Genomic DNA, 17,035 nt, shown 5'->3' with positions numbered 1-17,035 from the left:
GGACAGTGGAAACCAGAGCTGCATTTAGTTTGGGACTACAAACTGTGCTGTTCATGTGTCCCTGCTCACATTTAGTTTAGTCTTGTAGTCCCTTATCTTTAGGGGATATATTCCAGAACACTTAGTGGATACCGGAATCTTAATTTTGTTACAGATACAAGTAAGCCTATGATAAAGTTTAATTTGTAACTTAGGCACAGCAAGAGATTAATAACAGTAACAGTATATTCTAATAAAGTTCCATTAACATGGTCTCTCTTGATCTTTGTCAAAATACTCACTATAGTCTTCCCGTGACCACATGACTTACAGTGGCTAGTGGTGAGCTGAGTGAGGCGAGTGGCATAGGCTTGGGGAATGGGATTTGAATGGAAACAGGGTGAGTCCTTGGCCCCTCCTGAATGACTAATGGGTGGTAGTCTATGACGTGGATGTGCTGGATAATGGGATAGTCACATCTCTACCTCGCTGGGCAGGGGCAGGGTTTCATTGGTGCTCTGAATAGCATTAAATTTTAAAGCTTATGAATTGTTTATTTCTTGAGTTTTCCATTCAATAATTCCTACAGTTGACTGAAGATACAGAAAGTGAAACTGGATAAAAGGGACATTTCATTCACAGCTCTGAGAATGAAAGTTTTTATTAAACAGTTTGGGGGTGATATATTTAAGCACAGAGTACATACATCCTGTTGTGTGTGGTTGTTATCAGGCAGGCTGACCTCTGGCGTTTCTCCTCTGTGACTTCGATAGGTTTTACTTCACAGGATCATTTTCAAAGTTGAATGAGTTAATATTTGCCCTGTGCTCAATGTATAGTGCTTAGTGTTAAGTAAATGAAGAATAAAACCTGCTGTTCATGTGTCCCTGCTTGTGACATTAAGAAGGATGTAACATACAAAGATACCCTGAAGTTACATACACCATATAACATTTATGTTTTTGTTTTATGTTATGCCTGGTTTTCTTATATAGGTGCTTGGAATCTAACTCAGGTCCTTATGCACTTTAAACTGAAGTATATTTCCAAGTCTAGGACAGATCTATTGAAGCATGGTAGCATATTCCTTTAATTTCAGCACTTGGTAGGCAGAGGCAGGAGGATCTCAGTAGGAGCCCAGCTTAGGGTACATGATACCTGTTTTAAAAACCCAGGGGCTCAGGGTCTCTCTTTGTGCTGGTTTGTTTTTGTCAACTTGACACAAAATTAGAGTCGTCTAAGAAGAGGTAGCCTCAATTGGGAAAACATTTCCTACGATTGGCCGTAGGCAAAGATCTGTAGTGCCTTTTCTTGATTAATGATGGATGTGGAAGGGCTCATTTCCCAAGTGCTGGGATTATAGGCGTGTGTTGAAGCATTCCTTGGTTCTGCAGTCTTTCTCAAGTTTCTTCCTGGTTTTATAGACATAATACAACAGGCAGAATTAAGTATTTTTTTCTCAAATATGACTCCAATGTAAGAATCTTCATGGGGCCTTATGTATTTATTGTACACTTGATAACCAGAGTCTTCAGCAGGTAGTTCTGTTCCCTTACTGAGGTGGATCATCATTTGCTGTGCGTCTCTCCTGGCTGTGATTCTCCAGTCTGCTCTGACTTGTTAGCAGATATAAAATGGCTGTACTCATTGAAATGAAATCTTTTTGAGTCATGTCTGTGGGTGTGGTTCTTAAAGCCTCACAGTCATAAAGAGAATGTAAGAAATTAGTTTCTGTTTGGGGCTGATAACCTTCCCTCCCTCTTAAAAGGCATCTGAAGTTTAGTTAGTGGTTTTGGATCTTAGCTGTGGTACATTGCTTCTTTTCTTGCACTTAGTAGCCTTCTAATAGATACTTAATAATTTATTTTTAAAAACTTCATTATACTTTGCCTTTTGCATAAAATGTAATGTTTGGAGTTACCCCGAGGAAGTGTCTGTGTTGGCCACTAAATTCCTGATGGTGGCTTATCATTCAGCTCAGGAAACCCCCAGAAGGGTTTGCTGTAAGGCAGATTCTGGCCATGTGTGCTGGTGCACACCTTTAGTCCCTGTTCCCACTCCTGGGACCTTGATGCTGTGGATCTCATTGGGGCTAATAATTTGTGCCCAGTTTGAGACTCACTTTGAGAACTGCCCTGCATCAAAGAAATACCCAAGTATATTACAAGGAATGGATGTGAAAGAGAAGTTATCTTACTCTAATATGCATGTATTAGCTTTCAAGCATCAAATAGCTGTAATTTTTCTTTTCTTTTTTTTTTTTTTTTTTTTGTGGTGCTGAAGGTCAAATCCAGAGATTTGTCCACACTAGCAAAGTGCACCGTGGCTGAGATAGATCCCTAGCTCTTGGGTTTTGTTTGTTTGTTTAAGATTGTCCAGGCTGTCCTCTTACTAGAGATCTTTCTGCTTCTGCCTCCCAAGTACTGGAGAATGTGCCATCAGGCTTCAACGTATCTGTTCTCAAGCTGGGAAGATAGTTAAAATTCATGAAGACATAAGTTTAGATTCCCAGAATTCAATTAAGAAAGCTAGGCATGGCCGTACACGACTGTAACCCTGGCATTGAGGAGGTGGAGATGGATGGATCCCTGGGCTCACCAGCCATCTATCTTAGCCTAGTCAGTGAGCCAGGTTCCTGTAGAGACTATTTCAGAACAACAAAGGAGGGTGGCTCTAGAGACAGCACCAGGGGTTGACCTCTGACTTCTGGCCTTCACACTTGTGCTTTATGATACATCTCAGAAAAAAACAGTGACATCCATCATCCTTGCTGTGTTCTTTTGGTTAGAAGCACCCACAGGTTCTAGCCTCAGGAAAGCAGAATGAGCCATCAAGGAGATAGAAGGGGGTAACGAACTGGGAGTCACTCTGAGATGCCTGTTCCACACATTGGGAGAGAAAAGCCTATACCAGGAGAGCCTGCAGTTTTAGTGCACTGAATATAGGACAGTGGTTCTCAACTTCCCTGATGCTGAAGCTCTTTAATAGTTTGTCACGTCATGCTGACTCCAACCATAAAATTAAATTATTTTCATTGCTACTTCATAACTGTAATTTTGCTATCGTTATGAAATGTGATGTCTGATATGCAGGATATCTGATATGCAACCACTGTCAAAGGGTCGTTCATTCCCAAAGGGGTCACAGCTCTAGGAGTTAATGGTTGTATCAAGACAGTGTAGTCTGGCTTAAAGCAAAGTGATCAGTTTCACTAGAGTGTTCTAAGAGGACTTAGTCTTATTGGACTCATGATTTATAACTTAGACCCTCCCATTTGTTAGCTGAGCTAATCAGAGTTTTATAGCCTCTCTATCTGTAAGATTGGGGCAGATAATCCTTACTTTAATTTCTCTTCCTGTTGCTAGGATAAAATACTCTTGACTAAAGCAACTTCCCTCACAATCCGTGGCAGGGCAGTCAAGGCAGCAGGGGTTTGAAACAGTTGCTCACCTCAGATCCATACCCAGGGAAAGGAGAGGGATGAGTGCTCGCTCATCTGGCTTTCTCCACTTTGCCTAGGGTCCAGATTTCCTGCCCAGGAACAGCTCACAATTAAGATGGCTTTCCCACCTTATATAACATAATCTCCACATGTTCAGAGAGAGGCCCAGGTGATTCTAGATTTCTGTCAAATGGCAATTAACATTATTATATCTACTTTATAGTATTTACTGACAGGCTAATGTGTTGCTCTTCCAGTGAATACAGAGTACACTTGATACATTTACTTGTTCATATGTGCAGACGTTATATGTGTTTATTGAATGCCTGCTGTGTCCTGGAAGTATAAAGGATCAAATTAAGAAACTTCTGTGCTGTCTACCTTTTTCTTTCTGTTCAGGTACCAAGTCCCAAATTTGTTACATGGAAGGCAGCTCTTTGAATTTTTTTTTAAAGAATAGTTTTTAACAATTGGGACCTTTTGTATTATATGCTATGCTTAAGTGATAGAAGTAATAATTTTACTTTATACTGAAATCTCATTATGAACTATCTTGCTTTTTACCCCTTGGGCATTGTGGGGGAACACCTTTAATCCCAGCACTGAGGAGGCAGAGGCAGTTGGATCTCTGTAAGTTGAGGTCAGCCTGGTCTGCAGAGAGAGAGTGTATGTGTGTGTGTATGTATCAGTGTTCCAGGACAGCCTGGGTAATGACACAGAAAAACCCTGTCTTGAAAAACAAACAAACAAACAAAAAAAGGAATCTTGGAAATGATGTTTGAGTTTGCTTACATCTGAAATGGTAACAGCAGCACGTGCCGTTTATGAACCACCACTAATTTATTTGTAAGTCAAATTTTATGGAGTCCCACAATCAGCTAGTACATATTTTGTTTTGTTTTTAAAGAAGGGTCTCTCACTGTTTAGCCCAGACTGGTCTAGGCTTGTGATCCTTCTACCTTGGCCTCCAAAGCACTGGATTACAGGTGTTAGTCATGATACTCAGTTTTAAATGTGCTTTACAATATGATGTTTATATATCAGCTAGGTAAGCCTGGGTCTTTTGTTAAATGTAATTCATAGTAAGATAATGCACAAGCAGAGGTTAGAGGACATCATGGAGATGTTGGACATCTGTGTTCTCTCTCTCTTTCTCTCTCTCTCACCCTCCCCCACTCCCCCACCCACCCACCATGGGGTTTCCAGGGATGAAACCTGTAGTAAGGCTTGGTGGCAAATGCCTAACCTTGCTGAGCCATCTGACAGGGCCTCTTTTTCCCTCCTAGGGTGTGAACGATATACAGACACAGATCTTAAATGTGTAAGTTCATGAGTCTTAAACAGTGATCCAGAATTATCTCCAGTAATTTTTTTAGTTACTCTCACCAAACTATAATTATGACTTAATTTAAAAAATACTTATTTTTAATTATTTGTATATGCCTGTGCCCATATGTGAATGAGCGCAAGTACCCACAGAGACCACAGGCATTGAATCCCCTGGAACTGGAGTTGTAGGTGGTCATGAGTCACTTGATGAGGGTGCTGGGACCCAGACTCTTGTCCTCTGCAAGAGCAGTACATGCTTTTAGTCACGGAGCCATCTCTCTAGCCCGTGGCTTCTTTTTTGAGCTTCATCCATTTGGTGCACTTGTAGAAACATACTCTCTTTCAGGCCTGGCTTCTTTTCCTTGAGCCTGTGTCCCATACACTGACGACATTGTAGGGCATAGTTAGGCTGACAGCTCTGACTAGGTAGTAGGGCATAGTCACATAGGCATTGGTTTCCTAGAGGTGTCATAAGATTGTGGTGTAGTAAGTAGGTGGCCTTAAGCAACAGAAATTTATTTTCTCACATTAGAAAGTCTCGCATACCAAGGTTCTGACAGGGCTACATTGTCTCTAAAAAAAATGCTAGGGGGAAGTCCCTGTGCCTTAGTGTCTGGTGACTCTTGGTGTTTCTTCATGTGTGGCAGGCAGCATTTCCAGGCTTGACTTTTATCCCCATAGTGCTCTGTTTCTGTCTGCTTGCCCTGCCCTCTTCTTCTACAACATGATTAATGTTGTTCATGGTTTCTCTTATCTTGCTTCATGATATGTACTTGTGTTCTTCCTTTTGGCCTGTCTCATGTTAGACTATAGACCGGATAAACTCAGGAAACTGAATTTTCCTACTCTCCTGCTAGTGGTGTAGCACAGCCTCTGTCAGAAGGTACAGGAATCCATAAATATTGTAGCCATCTATGGATGAGGGGAGAGTGAATTCTGCTTTATTTCCTGGATTGAAATTTTAAAGAAGCTTTTGATTTAGGCTATTTGGCAAAACATTCCTTCGAGTAATTGTGGATTTTACTCAGACATGAAAATCTCTTACTATGAGATAGGTATAGTAGCTTTAGATGTCAGTACAGAGCTCCATATTCAAACAGAAATGATGAGCTGTAGTAATTAATGCATAGCCATCCTGAGGGAGTGGCCTCCATGTTCTACCTCAGCTGGCATTCTAATGAGACCTGAGGAAAGGTGTTGTTAACATGGCTAGCTTCACATGCTGAGGGGTTTGGGGGCATATGTACTTTCTTGGACAGTTTAATCTAGATTAAAAGAAGAAAATCCTATCTGGGGAGTGTGGAAAATGAATTGGCTTTAGCAAGATGAAGTGTTAAAGGGCCAGGGTAGTTGTATGCTTAGCTTCTAACAGCTAGCCTCACATTATAGAGCAGGGTGGCCCAGTGACCCATATGGGACAGTGCTGAGGGACCAGGAGACTGTGAAGGTATCTGAAGCCTGTGGTATGAGGTTGTTACCAGACGATCCAAACTGTCTTGAGGAGCCCACCACACTGAGACCTGGAGGCTTCTGGTCATGTTTCCTTCCCACTTGGCACTGCCTCAGTTTCCTTTTGCCCTCAGTGAAGCTCTGTGTTGAAGTAATGGCAGATTGGGTTGTCTGTTATGGCCTTCCTGAGTCTCCTAGCCCCTCTTTTGTGAGTGAAGTTTTATTAGAACAAGGCAGTGCTTATTAGTTCATGTTTTTGAGTGACTGCTTCTCCTTAAATGGCAGTGTGGCATATTTGTTGCAGAGACCATTCACTCTTCAAAGCCTAGGTGTTTATTATCTGACCCTTAACTAGAGCCCTCCAACCCTTGGTCTAGTGAGCTACACCGAAAGTGTTTGGAGGAGTCACAAAAGGGAGTGCTATTGCCAGTTATTTAAAGGCCTGATTTTTAAGCCCTCCTCTGCTTAACTTTGTAGAGTAAAATGAAACCCGGGATTGAGAGGCTGGGGTTGAAGAGGACTTATTTGTATATGGAAAACTGGTGAGCCTCCGACGGTTTTCTTTCTGCAAGTGGTGAGGTTTGTTTTGCTCTTGGTAACCGGAAGCACTAAAGAGCCGCATAACTAAGACTATAGTAGCTGTGGGTGCCACGTGCTCTGAGTGTGTGGGCTTAGGCCACCTCTGGACAGTTTGCTTGGAAAGCCTCTCGCCCTGAGGCTGCTCTTGAGTACTTTTTCAGGCTCATTGACTGGAGTCCAAGTAAACCATGCTGATGTTCCCCAGGTTAGTTACCAGGTTTTCATTCTCTGGGATGTACCAAAGCCTCCCAGTGCAAAGTCAAAGTGTACTAACACACATGAGCAAACACCCGTGTCCAGCTTAGCACCTTTACTCGTTTATATTGCTTCCCCCTCATGATGAAGTTTTGCCATTCTTATAGCACTGAACTCAGAGATCCACCTTTAAATGGTATGTAGCCTTAAGAAGCACTGTGTAAACTGAGATTGTGTAGGGTTACTGTTTGCTGCCTTGGAATCTCATACTGAACATGCTGTAATGTACTTGAACTCATTGGTCACTATTGAATGTCAAATTAGAATCCTATAGGGTAAAAATGTCCCTTTCTGTGTTTATTTTATATTCTGGACTTCTGGAGTAGAGGTTTAAAGTGTCAGACTATAAAAAGAGCAAAATATCATCAACTAAAGACTTTGTTTTGGATCTAATTCAAAATGATGAGGAGTTAATGACCGAGGCTGTTTGAACAGACAGTTTTGGACGTTGTGCCCATTAGATCCTTACGCTGCACCTCAGGCAGTTTCCTTCTCACTTGAAGTTCTTATAGTGATTGCGCTTCCCTGAAGAGAGTGGGCTAGAAGTGGATGCCCTTCCAGTTTTTCAGGTCTCCTGCCTCTACCACATGGTATGGGTACAGACTGTTAAGTGGAGGCCAGGGCAGTCCCTTTGAGTCATCTGTGGAGAGTTCCGGGGGTGCTTAGGTCTGGAGGCCTAGGGGAGCTGTCAGGGTAGGTACCTTCTTCCTGGGACACTTTCTGTGTAGTGATGTCTGCTGTGCACTGTGCAGGTGAGACAGAAAGCCTGTCACAGTGCAGCTTGCTGAAAGTTAGAGTAGGACAATGTAAGTAGGCTTAAGTAGGCCTGCTGAGAGTCCGGTGATAGCCCTGAAGAGTAGTTCTGGCCAGTACAAACAAACCACATCTCCATCATCATCATCTTGCTCATGTCAGGTCTTTTGTCCCAGATAGTTACTCCATTGTAGTTGTAATTGTTAGAAAAGTGGAAGAAAACCACACAGAATCTATTGAGTAGACATTTGAGTTATTGATAGGTGCATATATGATCAGCTTGTCAAATCCTTGTGGTAGCCTCTGAGATCAGGGCGGTCACATGCTGTCCACAGGTGAATAAGGCAGAAAGGTCACTCAGAGCTGTCCAGAACAACTAGACCACTGTAGGTTAAGGGGGGTGTAGGAAAGCCATGAGGTGGTGGTGCACGCTTTTAATCCCAGCAGCACTTGGGGGTGGGGGGCAGAGGCAGGTGGATCTCTGAGTTCAAGGCTAGCCTGGCCTACAGAGTGAGTTGTAGGACACCCAGGGCTACCATGTATTAAAAAGCAAAAAGCAAAAACCAAAAAACATGGATGTGGGAGATTGAAAAAGTCCTGCTTTTGCTTATCTTGAATATTACCTCTCCCGTAAAATAACTATAACAACGGAAATGTGACACATTTCTTTTTCTTTTCTCTTAAAAGTTTCCCCCTGTGCCAGTCCCTAAACTCAGTGCACTACCACGCAGCTGTATCCCAGTCCATAGTGTAATGCCTTTACTGAAACACTGCAACATTATAAAGTTGATTAAGAGGGATGAGCCAGTGATGATCCTGGCAGTTTGCACTCTGAGTATATGACTGAAACCATGTTAGGATTAGCTCCATGCTTTGGTGTGATCTGACTGCTTGCCCTGTGGCTCTTTCCTCTTGCCCCGTTACACTGCTACTCTAGTCTTGTTATCTAGAAGGGCTTAGCATAGAAGTAGTGTGCTCTCCAGGGTCACATGTTTTCATTGAGAAATACTATTATTATATTTGTTAGAAATTAGTGGTTAATTCTGAAATGTTTTGTTTCTTAACAGTACAGCGCTTTGGATACCAACCCGCTCTCTCTGTATATCATGCATCCATTTTGGAACACTATAGTGAAGGTAAGATTATTAATGGTATGCGTTTTTGTTTAAGCAAGTTTTTAGCATTTTAACCCATCTTACAGAGTCTTACTTACTGCTGCCACTCAGTTTGATTTTTTTTTTTTTTTTTTTTTTTTTTTTTTTTTTTTTTTTTTTTTTTTTTTTTTTTTTTTTTTTTTTTTTTTTTTTGCTGTTCTAGTTATTGAACCTGGGGCCTCGTGCATGCTGCCAGGTGATCTATACAGAACTGTATCCTCAGCCTTTTTACTTTTTGAAAAAATTGGTTTTAGACTTATGTGTATAAGTGTTTAGCCTGCATGCACATCTGTACCATGTCTGAGCTTAATGCCCTTGGAGGTCAGCAGAGGGCATCAGACGCACTGGAACTGGAGTTAGAGATGGTTGTGAGCCACACTATGTGGTGCTGGGAATTGGACTTGGGTCCTTTGGAAGAACAAGTGCTCTTAACTACTGAGCCAACTCTCTAGCCCCTTTTTACTTTTTAAAATAGGGGCTCACTGGGTTGCTTTGGACTTGGAATCCTGCTGCCTCATCATCCTGAGTAACTTCTGCTTGCAGGCCAGCAATGCTTTTCATAAGCTATATTAGAGATGCTGACCTTCTCACCATGCCCCAGGCAACTCTCTTTTTTTGTGTATCTGCCTGTTGAAATCTAAATGTATACACTGTAATGGATCATTGTTATAAAAAGGCTTTTTGAAACCTTCCAAAATTAACTGAATGCTATCATTACACAGGTTTGTGTATTAAAGAATCATTTAAAGATGGGAGACAGGAAGATACTCATCTAACCCTGGAGTTACTGTTCACCTTTCAATGCACATAACTCCTGCGTATGATCTTTCAAACTGATAGCTTCTTGCGACCTAGACATGTATGCTATGATGTTTATTAAACAGAGCTCTCTTTAATTTACAACTATTTTGGAAAAAAAAACAGGTGTTTCCTACTTGGCTGGCTCCCAATCTTATAACCTTTTCTGGCTTTATGCTGCTTGTGTTCAATTTTCTACTCCTGACATACTTCGACCCTGACTTCTATGCTTCAGGTAAGAGTCTTATTATCTTTTTTTTTTTTAATTTTAGATTTATTTATTTATTATATATATAAGTACACTGTCACTGTCTTCAGACACACCAGAAGAGGGCATCAGATCTCATTATGATGGGTGTGAGCCACCATGTGGTTACTGGGATTTGAACTCATGACCTTTGGAAGAGCAGTCAGTGCTCTTAACCACTGAGCCATCTCTCCAGCCCGAGTCTCATTACCTTAATACATAAGTTAAAACGTTTTGAGTAGCAAAAGTAAGGTGTGCTTAGTTAATTTCTGACTCTAATGTGTTGATGTTTCTGAAAGTTTTGGATGTTAAAATGTTATATAAGATATTGGAATTGTATAAAAAACTAAGTTGTGTTTTTATAATGTTACATGTGTTTCCATTAAGTTTTAGAAATACGTTAGCAACTTACCTATTAAATTCAGATATGCTTTCTAAAAAACGGTGAGGCTTTGGCAAATAACGAATAATTAGAAGCATGCTGATGATAGCGATATATGCTTATAATCCCAGCACTTTACATGTGGGAGGTAGGGGAGTTAGGAGTTCAAGGCTGGCCTTAGCATATAGCAGAAGTTCACAAGCATACAAAAAATTTTACATGTAGATAGACATTTAGGATTTGAAACTATCTAAAAATTTGTACTAAGTAGGGCCCACCATGCCCATAAATGCCAGGAATGAGTCATAAAAAAGAAAAGCTGCTCTAATCTAAAGGGAATGAATGCAGTTTCTCCTTCCTTCTGTTCATTCCTTCCCTTCAGATGACTGCTGGTTTCCTCTCAAATGGTTCTTTTTGTTTTTTTGATTTTTTGTTTTTTGTTTTTTTGAGACAGGGTTTCTCTGTATAACTCTGGCTTTCTTGAACTCACTTTGTAGACCAGGCTGGCCTCGAACTCAGGAATCCGCCTGCCTCTGCCTCTCAAGTGCTGGGATTAAAGGTGTGCGCCACCACTGCCCGGCTCAAATGATTCTTACTTGGGCCTTGTTTGCTTGCTTGTTTGTTTATTTTATAGTGAGTGTAGTGATTAAACTCAGGATTTTACATGTTAGATATATAATTTCTCTGGTTACTCTTAAGATCATTTAAGATGAGCTCTTGCTGTGTAGCCCAGGCTGACCCGGAACTCTGTAGTCTATCCTCTAACTCATCACCTTCTTCATCAGCCTCCCAGCAGACACAGGCATGTCCCACATCTGTGAATTCAGTTTTTACGTCTCTCATATATTGTTTTTTATTTTGATTCTATAAGTAAATGTTTGTTTTGTTTTGTTTGAGACAGGATCTTTCTAGCTTTGGCTATCCTGGAACTTGATAAATAGGCCAAGCTGGCCTTGAATCACCTGCCCCTGCTTCTGTAGTGCTGGGATTAAAGGCGTGCACCACCATACCCAGCCTTTTAAATAATTTTGAAGTGAAGATGAACACTCAAGTCTTGCACTATAATAAAAATACAATATGGATACTGTCTTGTTAGGGTTTTATTGCTGTGAAGAGACACCATACCAAGGCAACTCTTTTTTTTTTTTTAAGATTTATTTTATGGGGCTGGTGAGATGGCTCAGTGGGGAAGAGCACTGACTGCTCTTTGGAAGGTCATGAGTTCAAATCCCAGCAACCACATGGTGGCTCACAACCACCCATAATGAGATCTGACACCCTCTTCTGGTGTGTCTGAAGACAGCTACAGTATACTTACATATAATAAATAAATAAATCTTAAAAAAAAAAAAGATTTATTTATTTTATGTGTATGAGTACACTGTAGCCGTGAGCCATCATGTGTGTGGCTGCTGGGAATTGAACTCAGGACCTCTGCCAGCCCACTCGCTCCAGCCCCGCTCGCTCCTACGTAATTCACTGTAGCTGTCTTCAGACGCACCAGAAGAGGGCGTCAAATCTCATTACGGGTGGTTGTGAGCCACCATGTGGTTGCTGGGATCCGAACTCAGGACCTTCGGAAGGGCAGTCAGTGCTCTTACCCACTGAGCCATCTTGCCAGCCCCCAAGGCGACTCTTACAAAGGCAAACAGTTGGGGCTGGCTTACAGTTTCAGAGATTGAGTCTGTTATCATCATGGCGGGAAGCATGGCATCATGCAGACAGACTTGGTGCTGAGGAGACTGTCTCCCGCAGGCAGCCAGGAGAGTCTGGATCACACTGGCCAGACTTGAGGATATGTATGAGACCTCAAAGGCCCACCTCCTCAGTGATAACTTCCTCTAACAAGGCTATACCTTTTCCAATAATAGTGCCACTTTCCATGGGCCAAGCATATTCAGACCACCACAGATACTTAACTGTTAATGAATTGCCAGGGAGTTACTTTGGTTTTGTTGTTGTTGTTTTGTTTTGTTTTGTTGCACACAAAGAAATTTATTACATATAAACTCTAAGAGCTACTTTGTCTTTGGTGGAGTTTACTGCTAAATTGTAATATTTTAGTTCTGCAGTCAGAATACATAGTCAGGTAACTTAACCTCTTATTGAAAGGCAGCAACATTTCTTGCTGGTAGCAGGCAGGGTGGTAGGGCTACTGTAGTCAGACTATGTTAAAGTCTTGGTCACTTTCCTTTGCAGCACCCGGTCATAAGCATGTACCCGATTGGGTCTGGATTGTCGTGGGCATCCTCAACTTTGTTGCCTACACTCTAGGTAAGAAACTGGCAAGTACTCATTTAATCAGTGGTTGGCACATCAGCAAGACTAAACACTCATAAATTAACATTTTCTCCTATGCTTAACTAGAGTTTAGTAATGTCATGTTCCAATTGAAAGATTTATATTTCTGAATCTGGAAAGTTGTGACACTGCTTGTAACCAAATCCAGGTAACTGTCTATTGTTGGAAGTAAGGTTTTTGTTGATGTTTTTTGTTTTGTGTATGTCTGTGTGTGTGTGTATGTGTGTGTGTATGTTATTGTTATTTAAGAAAATGTTAAGAATTTTTTAGTAATTTCATATATATATATATATATATATATATATATATATATATATAATATGTTTAGATTGTCCCCTTCCCACCCCACCCCCACCACACACACATACACTCCTCAACTTTTTTGGACCCCTTTCCATGTCTTCTTCCCAACTTCGGGCCTCTTTTCCTTTTTAACCCAGAGTCCAGTTAGCATGGGTGTGGATAGGGCCTCCATCGGCATGGGCAGCCTAGTAGGGCCATATCTGAAGACAGCTGACTCTGGAGCACAGTGGTGCTCATTTCTCTATGTGCTGTCTGTGGCTGCCTTCCTGCAGTCACAGTCCACTTGAGAAGGGGAACAGTCTCATAAAGGACACGCCCCACAAAGCCTAACACGTCTGTTGTTTGACCCTTACCGCAGGATTTACCAGCTCTTGGAGTAAGACATTACTTTTGCTTTAAGTTGGACAAGGAATCCTGGCATAGAGAATGATTGGTGGGTGCTGAGAAGTCAGTGATAGAGTACGGTGGGGAACGGGTGGGGAGGGAAAGAGGGCAGGGCCATCTGGGTGAGGCCCACACTGCTTGTCCTGCCTGCAAGAATGCTGTGCAGCAGGAGCATCTGTGGGTCTCATCCTGTCTCCTTCATCCTTCTTTTCCCTCTGCTGGGCCGAATAAAATAGTAAATCTCGCCAGGCGCTGGTGGTGTACATCTTTAATCCCAGCACTTGGGAGGCAGAGACAGGCAGATTTTTGAGTTCGAGGCCAGCCTGTTCTACAGAGCGAGTTCCAAGATAGCCAGGGCTACACAGAGAAACCCTGTCTCGAAAAACCAAAAAAAAAAAAAAAAAAAAAAAAAAAAAAAAAAAAGTAAGTCTCTGAGAGTGAGTATTCTCGTTCACTGTTGCACAAGAACATCGTAGTTTAGCATGTGCTTTTCACATGTATGTGAAATAGCAGACTTGAATTTCAAGTTGTTTAAGCATTTTCATATAAAAATGATTTGTTCTCACAGAACCAGTGATTCACTAGTGCATAAGTGGTTTGTTGCAGAGCTAGTCATGAAATAACATGAAACAGTTTATAATATTTAAGTGTGAATATGCTAGCATTACAAAATATTAACTTACTAGGTACTGCAGTAATTTCTGTAGGGTTGAGCATGTCTTTCATAATACTAGATATTCTATAAGTCACCATTCAGAGAAAAAAATTATATTCTAAAATATACTTGGACCCACATAGGGAGCTAGAATGAAGTCACTGAAAAAAATGCACACAAGCTAATTAATACGTATTTTGTGGATTCGATGGTTTAACCATATAAGAGTTGCACAGAAAATAGAAATTGTTAAGCTAGTGAGTAGGAGAAAGGTGTTTGTTTGTTTTGCCTTTTGTTGTTGTTTTTGTTTGTTTGTTTGTTTGTTTTGGAAATACTTCAGCTACATAGGAGCAGGAAAAACTCTCAGCCCTGTATACTCAGCACTCCTTCTGGTCAGCTGACTTCCCTCTTTGTAAGAACATGCTGCTTCATTTTACCCAGGCTGGAAACTTGGGCAGTTGTCTTCTTGGGTCTTGCTTTCTCACATATTCTCTCATTTTTACTTGTTTGGTTTTCTTCGCGAGTTTCACTTGTGGCTCAGCGTGGCCACCAGCTTGAGCTCCTCCTGCCTCTGTCTCCTGCATGGAAGTGTGCACTACCACACCAACTTTTGGTCCTTCTTTGTTATCCCTCAGTCTAGGCTGACTGACTGGGGCCCCTGCCTCCAGCCTGCCATTCACACTGCTGTAGCAAACCTTCCAAAGGCATGGCTTTTCTCTTATGTATTCATAATCTTTTAGTAGCTCTCTCCAGTTACTAAACTTTTGAGGTAGCTTGAATCTCTTTTAGAGTTTTTTGTTTTTAATAGAGAGCCAAGTGTGGGGTCTTACTTTCTTTTTAAATGTGTGAGTATTTTACTTGCATGTATATATGTGCATTGTGTGCTTGTCAAGTGTCCCAGAGGGGGCAGATAAAGGTCTCATGAACTGCCTGGGCTCTCTGCAAGAGCAGTGAATGCTAAGCCATCTCCCCAGCCCCTCTTTCAGCTTTTGAAATTGCCTTTACATACTGGTTTATAAAACCTAGAACTTGCATTTTCTGAGCATGACTTTGCTCTTTGACATCTTGAGGCTTCTAATATGCACTGTGGTTTTCCATCTCAGTGAACATTACTGGTAGCACATCTCTCCTTGAAATGGCACACTCCTGTATCTCTTACCTGCTGAAGTCCAACTCAGTCCTTAAGTTCCCACTCATGTTTCATCTTGTTCTAAAGGCCAGTCCATATTATCTGAAGGGAACCCTTAACCTTTTAGACTCTTTCATGGTTTGTGACACAACCATGCTTTTAATGATTGTCTTATAATATCCCTTCCTCACTTGTAAACACTACAATGGCACAACTCAGTTAATTATAAAATTCTTGTAATACTTATTTATTTAAGTTTTACATATTTGGGATGTTTTGTCTATATACCATGTGTGTGCCTGATGACTGCAGAGGTGGTCAGAGCCCCTGGAACTAGAATTACAGATGGTTCAAAATCACTACATGAGTGTTGGGAATCAAACCTGGGTACTCTGGAAAAACAACCAGTGTTCTTAATGGCTAAACTGTCTCTCCTGACCTTGTCATTTTTATAGCGCCTAGAATAGCGAGTGCAACTGTAAAAGTTCAGCAAATTTATCATAGTATTATCTGAACCGTACTGTGTGCTTATTCTGAGTGCACTTAAAACAAGGGGAAGACCAGACGTGTGAAGCAGGGACTGTGTCACAGAGGAGGTATCGAGTGTGGTCCCTAAGTACTTTGCTCTTAGAGCAAGTAGTTGGTTAGATAATTGTAATGAGCAGTTCTGAGAGCTTGAGAGTTTGTGCTCAGTTTGGAGGAGTTTGGGGTCAGCTTGGATGATTCTTTCTTAGACCTAAAATGAGACTCTCAGTGTAGTATGTCATGGGTTTTTAGATTGGACTTTAAGAAATCGCAGGGCTGGAGGAGAGAAGGCTCAGTGGTTAAGAGTGCTGTTGATCTTCCAACACCCATATTAGGTGGCTCACCCCTGCTTGTCATCCCAGCTCTCTGGCTTTCATCGCTCTCTTCTGGCCTTCGTGGCCTTTTGCATGTATGTGGCAGACACACACACACACAATATCAATCAATCAATGTAAAATAAGTATTTAAAACAAGACAATACATATTTTATTTCTGAAGTGTTTGAATTGGAATATTATAGAGTCCTGGTGGTAGTGACAGGACATTCCTAGTACCTGTTTTGCTCTTTCCACCAGTTTCCTGAAGTTGACTTTCTCCGTGCCGTCAGATGTTGACTCTGCCTTTGGTGTGTGTTTTGTTGCAGATGGAGTAGATGGAAAACAAGCACGGAGAACCAATTCCAGCACCCCGTTGGGGGAGCTGTTTGACCATGGCCTAGACAGTTGGTCGTGTGTTTACTTTGTTGTGACTGTGTACTCCATCTTTGGACGAGGACCGACTGGTGTCAGTGTTTTTGTTCTTTATCTCCTGCTATGGGTAGTTTTGTTTTCTTTTATCCTGTCTCACTGGGAGAAGTATAACACAGGCGTTCTTTTCCTGCCATGGGGATATGACATTAGCCAAGTGGTAAGTATATATTCTACCCTACACTGTCCACTCCACATGTTTTAAAGTTTATATTAACCCTTTTCACTGCTGTTAGACATTTTTTAATTAGAACTGATGTGTGGGGCTGGAGAGGTGGCTCGGTAGTTAAGAGCATGGGTTCTTTTGTTTTCAAATCTGATACCTTCTAGCCTCCCTGGGCACCAGGCACTTGAGTGGTGCGCAGATACACATGCAAGCAAAAACACACGTACAACTGGGTTGTGTTTGCACACCCCTTTAGTCCCAGCACTCAGAAGGCCAGGAGGCAGAAACAGGCAGATCTCTTGTTTGAGGCCACCCTGATATAGAGAGCAAGTTCTAGGACAGCCAGGGCTACACCGAAAAACCCTGTTTCTAAAAGCCAAACCAAACAAAAGAACCACAAACATTAAAAAAAAAAGATTAATAAAGATAAAAAAAAGGAGAATTGGCCAGGCCGTGGTG

The 17,035-nt window shown here is 41.5% G+C and overlaps 1 protein-coding gene across 1 annotated transcript in view; it reads left to right on the top strand.

The window, feature by feature from the left end:
• The window catches only part of Selenoi (selenoprotein I), a 39,252-nt gene that overhangs the window by 6,310 nt on the left and 15,907 nt on the right, over positions 1 to 17,035 (top strand). Inside the window, exons 2-5 of the mRNA XM_031355865.1 lie at positions 8,854 to 8,922; positions 9,865 to 9,973; positions 12,567 to 12,641; positions 16,308 to 16,570. Coding sequence (XP_031211725.1) covers positions 8,854 to 8,922; positions 9,865 to 9,973; positions 12,567 to 12,641; positions 16,308 to 16,570 — 516 coding nt within the window. The remainder of the gene's footprint in view (positions 1 to 8,853; positions 8,923 to 9,864; positions 9,974 to 12,566; positions 12,642 to 16,307; positions 16,571 to 17,035) is intronic.

Source organism: Mastomys coucha, unplaced genomic scaffold (genome assembly GCF_008632895.1).
Source record: "Mastomys coucha isolate ucsf_1 unplaced genomic scaffold, UCSF_Mcou_1 pScaffold6, whole genome shotgun sequence".
Classification (NCBI taxonomy): Eukaryota; Metazoa; Chordata; class Mammalia; order Rodentia; family Muridae; genus Mastomys; species Mastomys coucha.
Note: the sequence above shows the minus strand (reverse complement) of the source record. Positions and strands in the feature narration are given on the sequence as shown.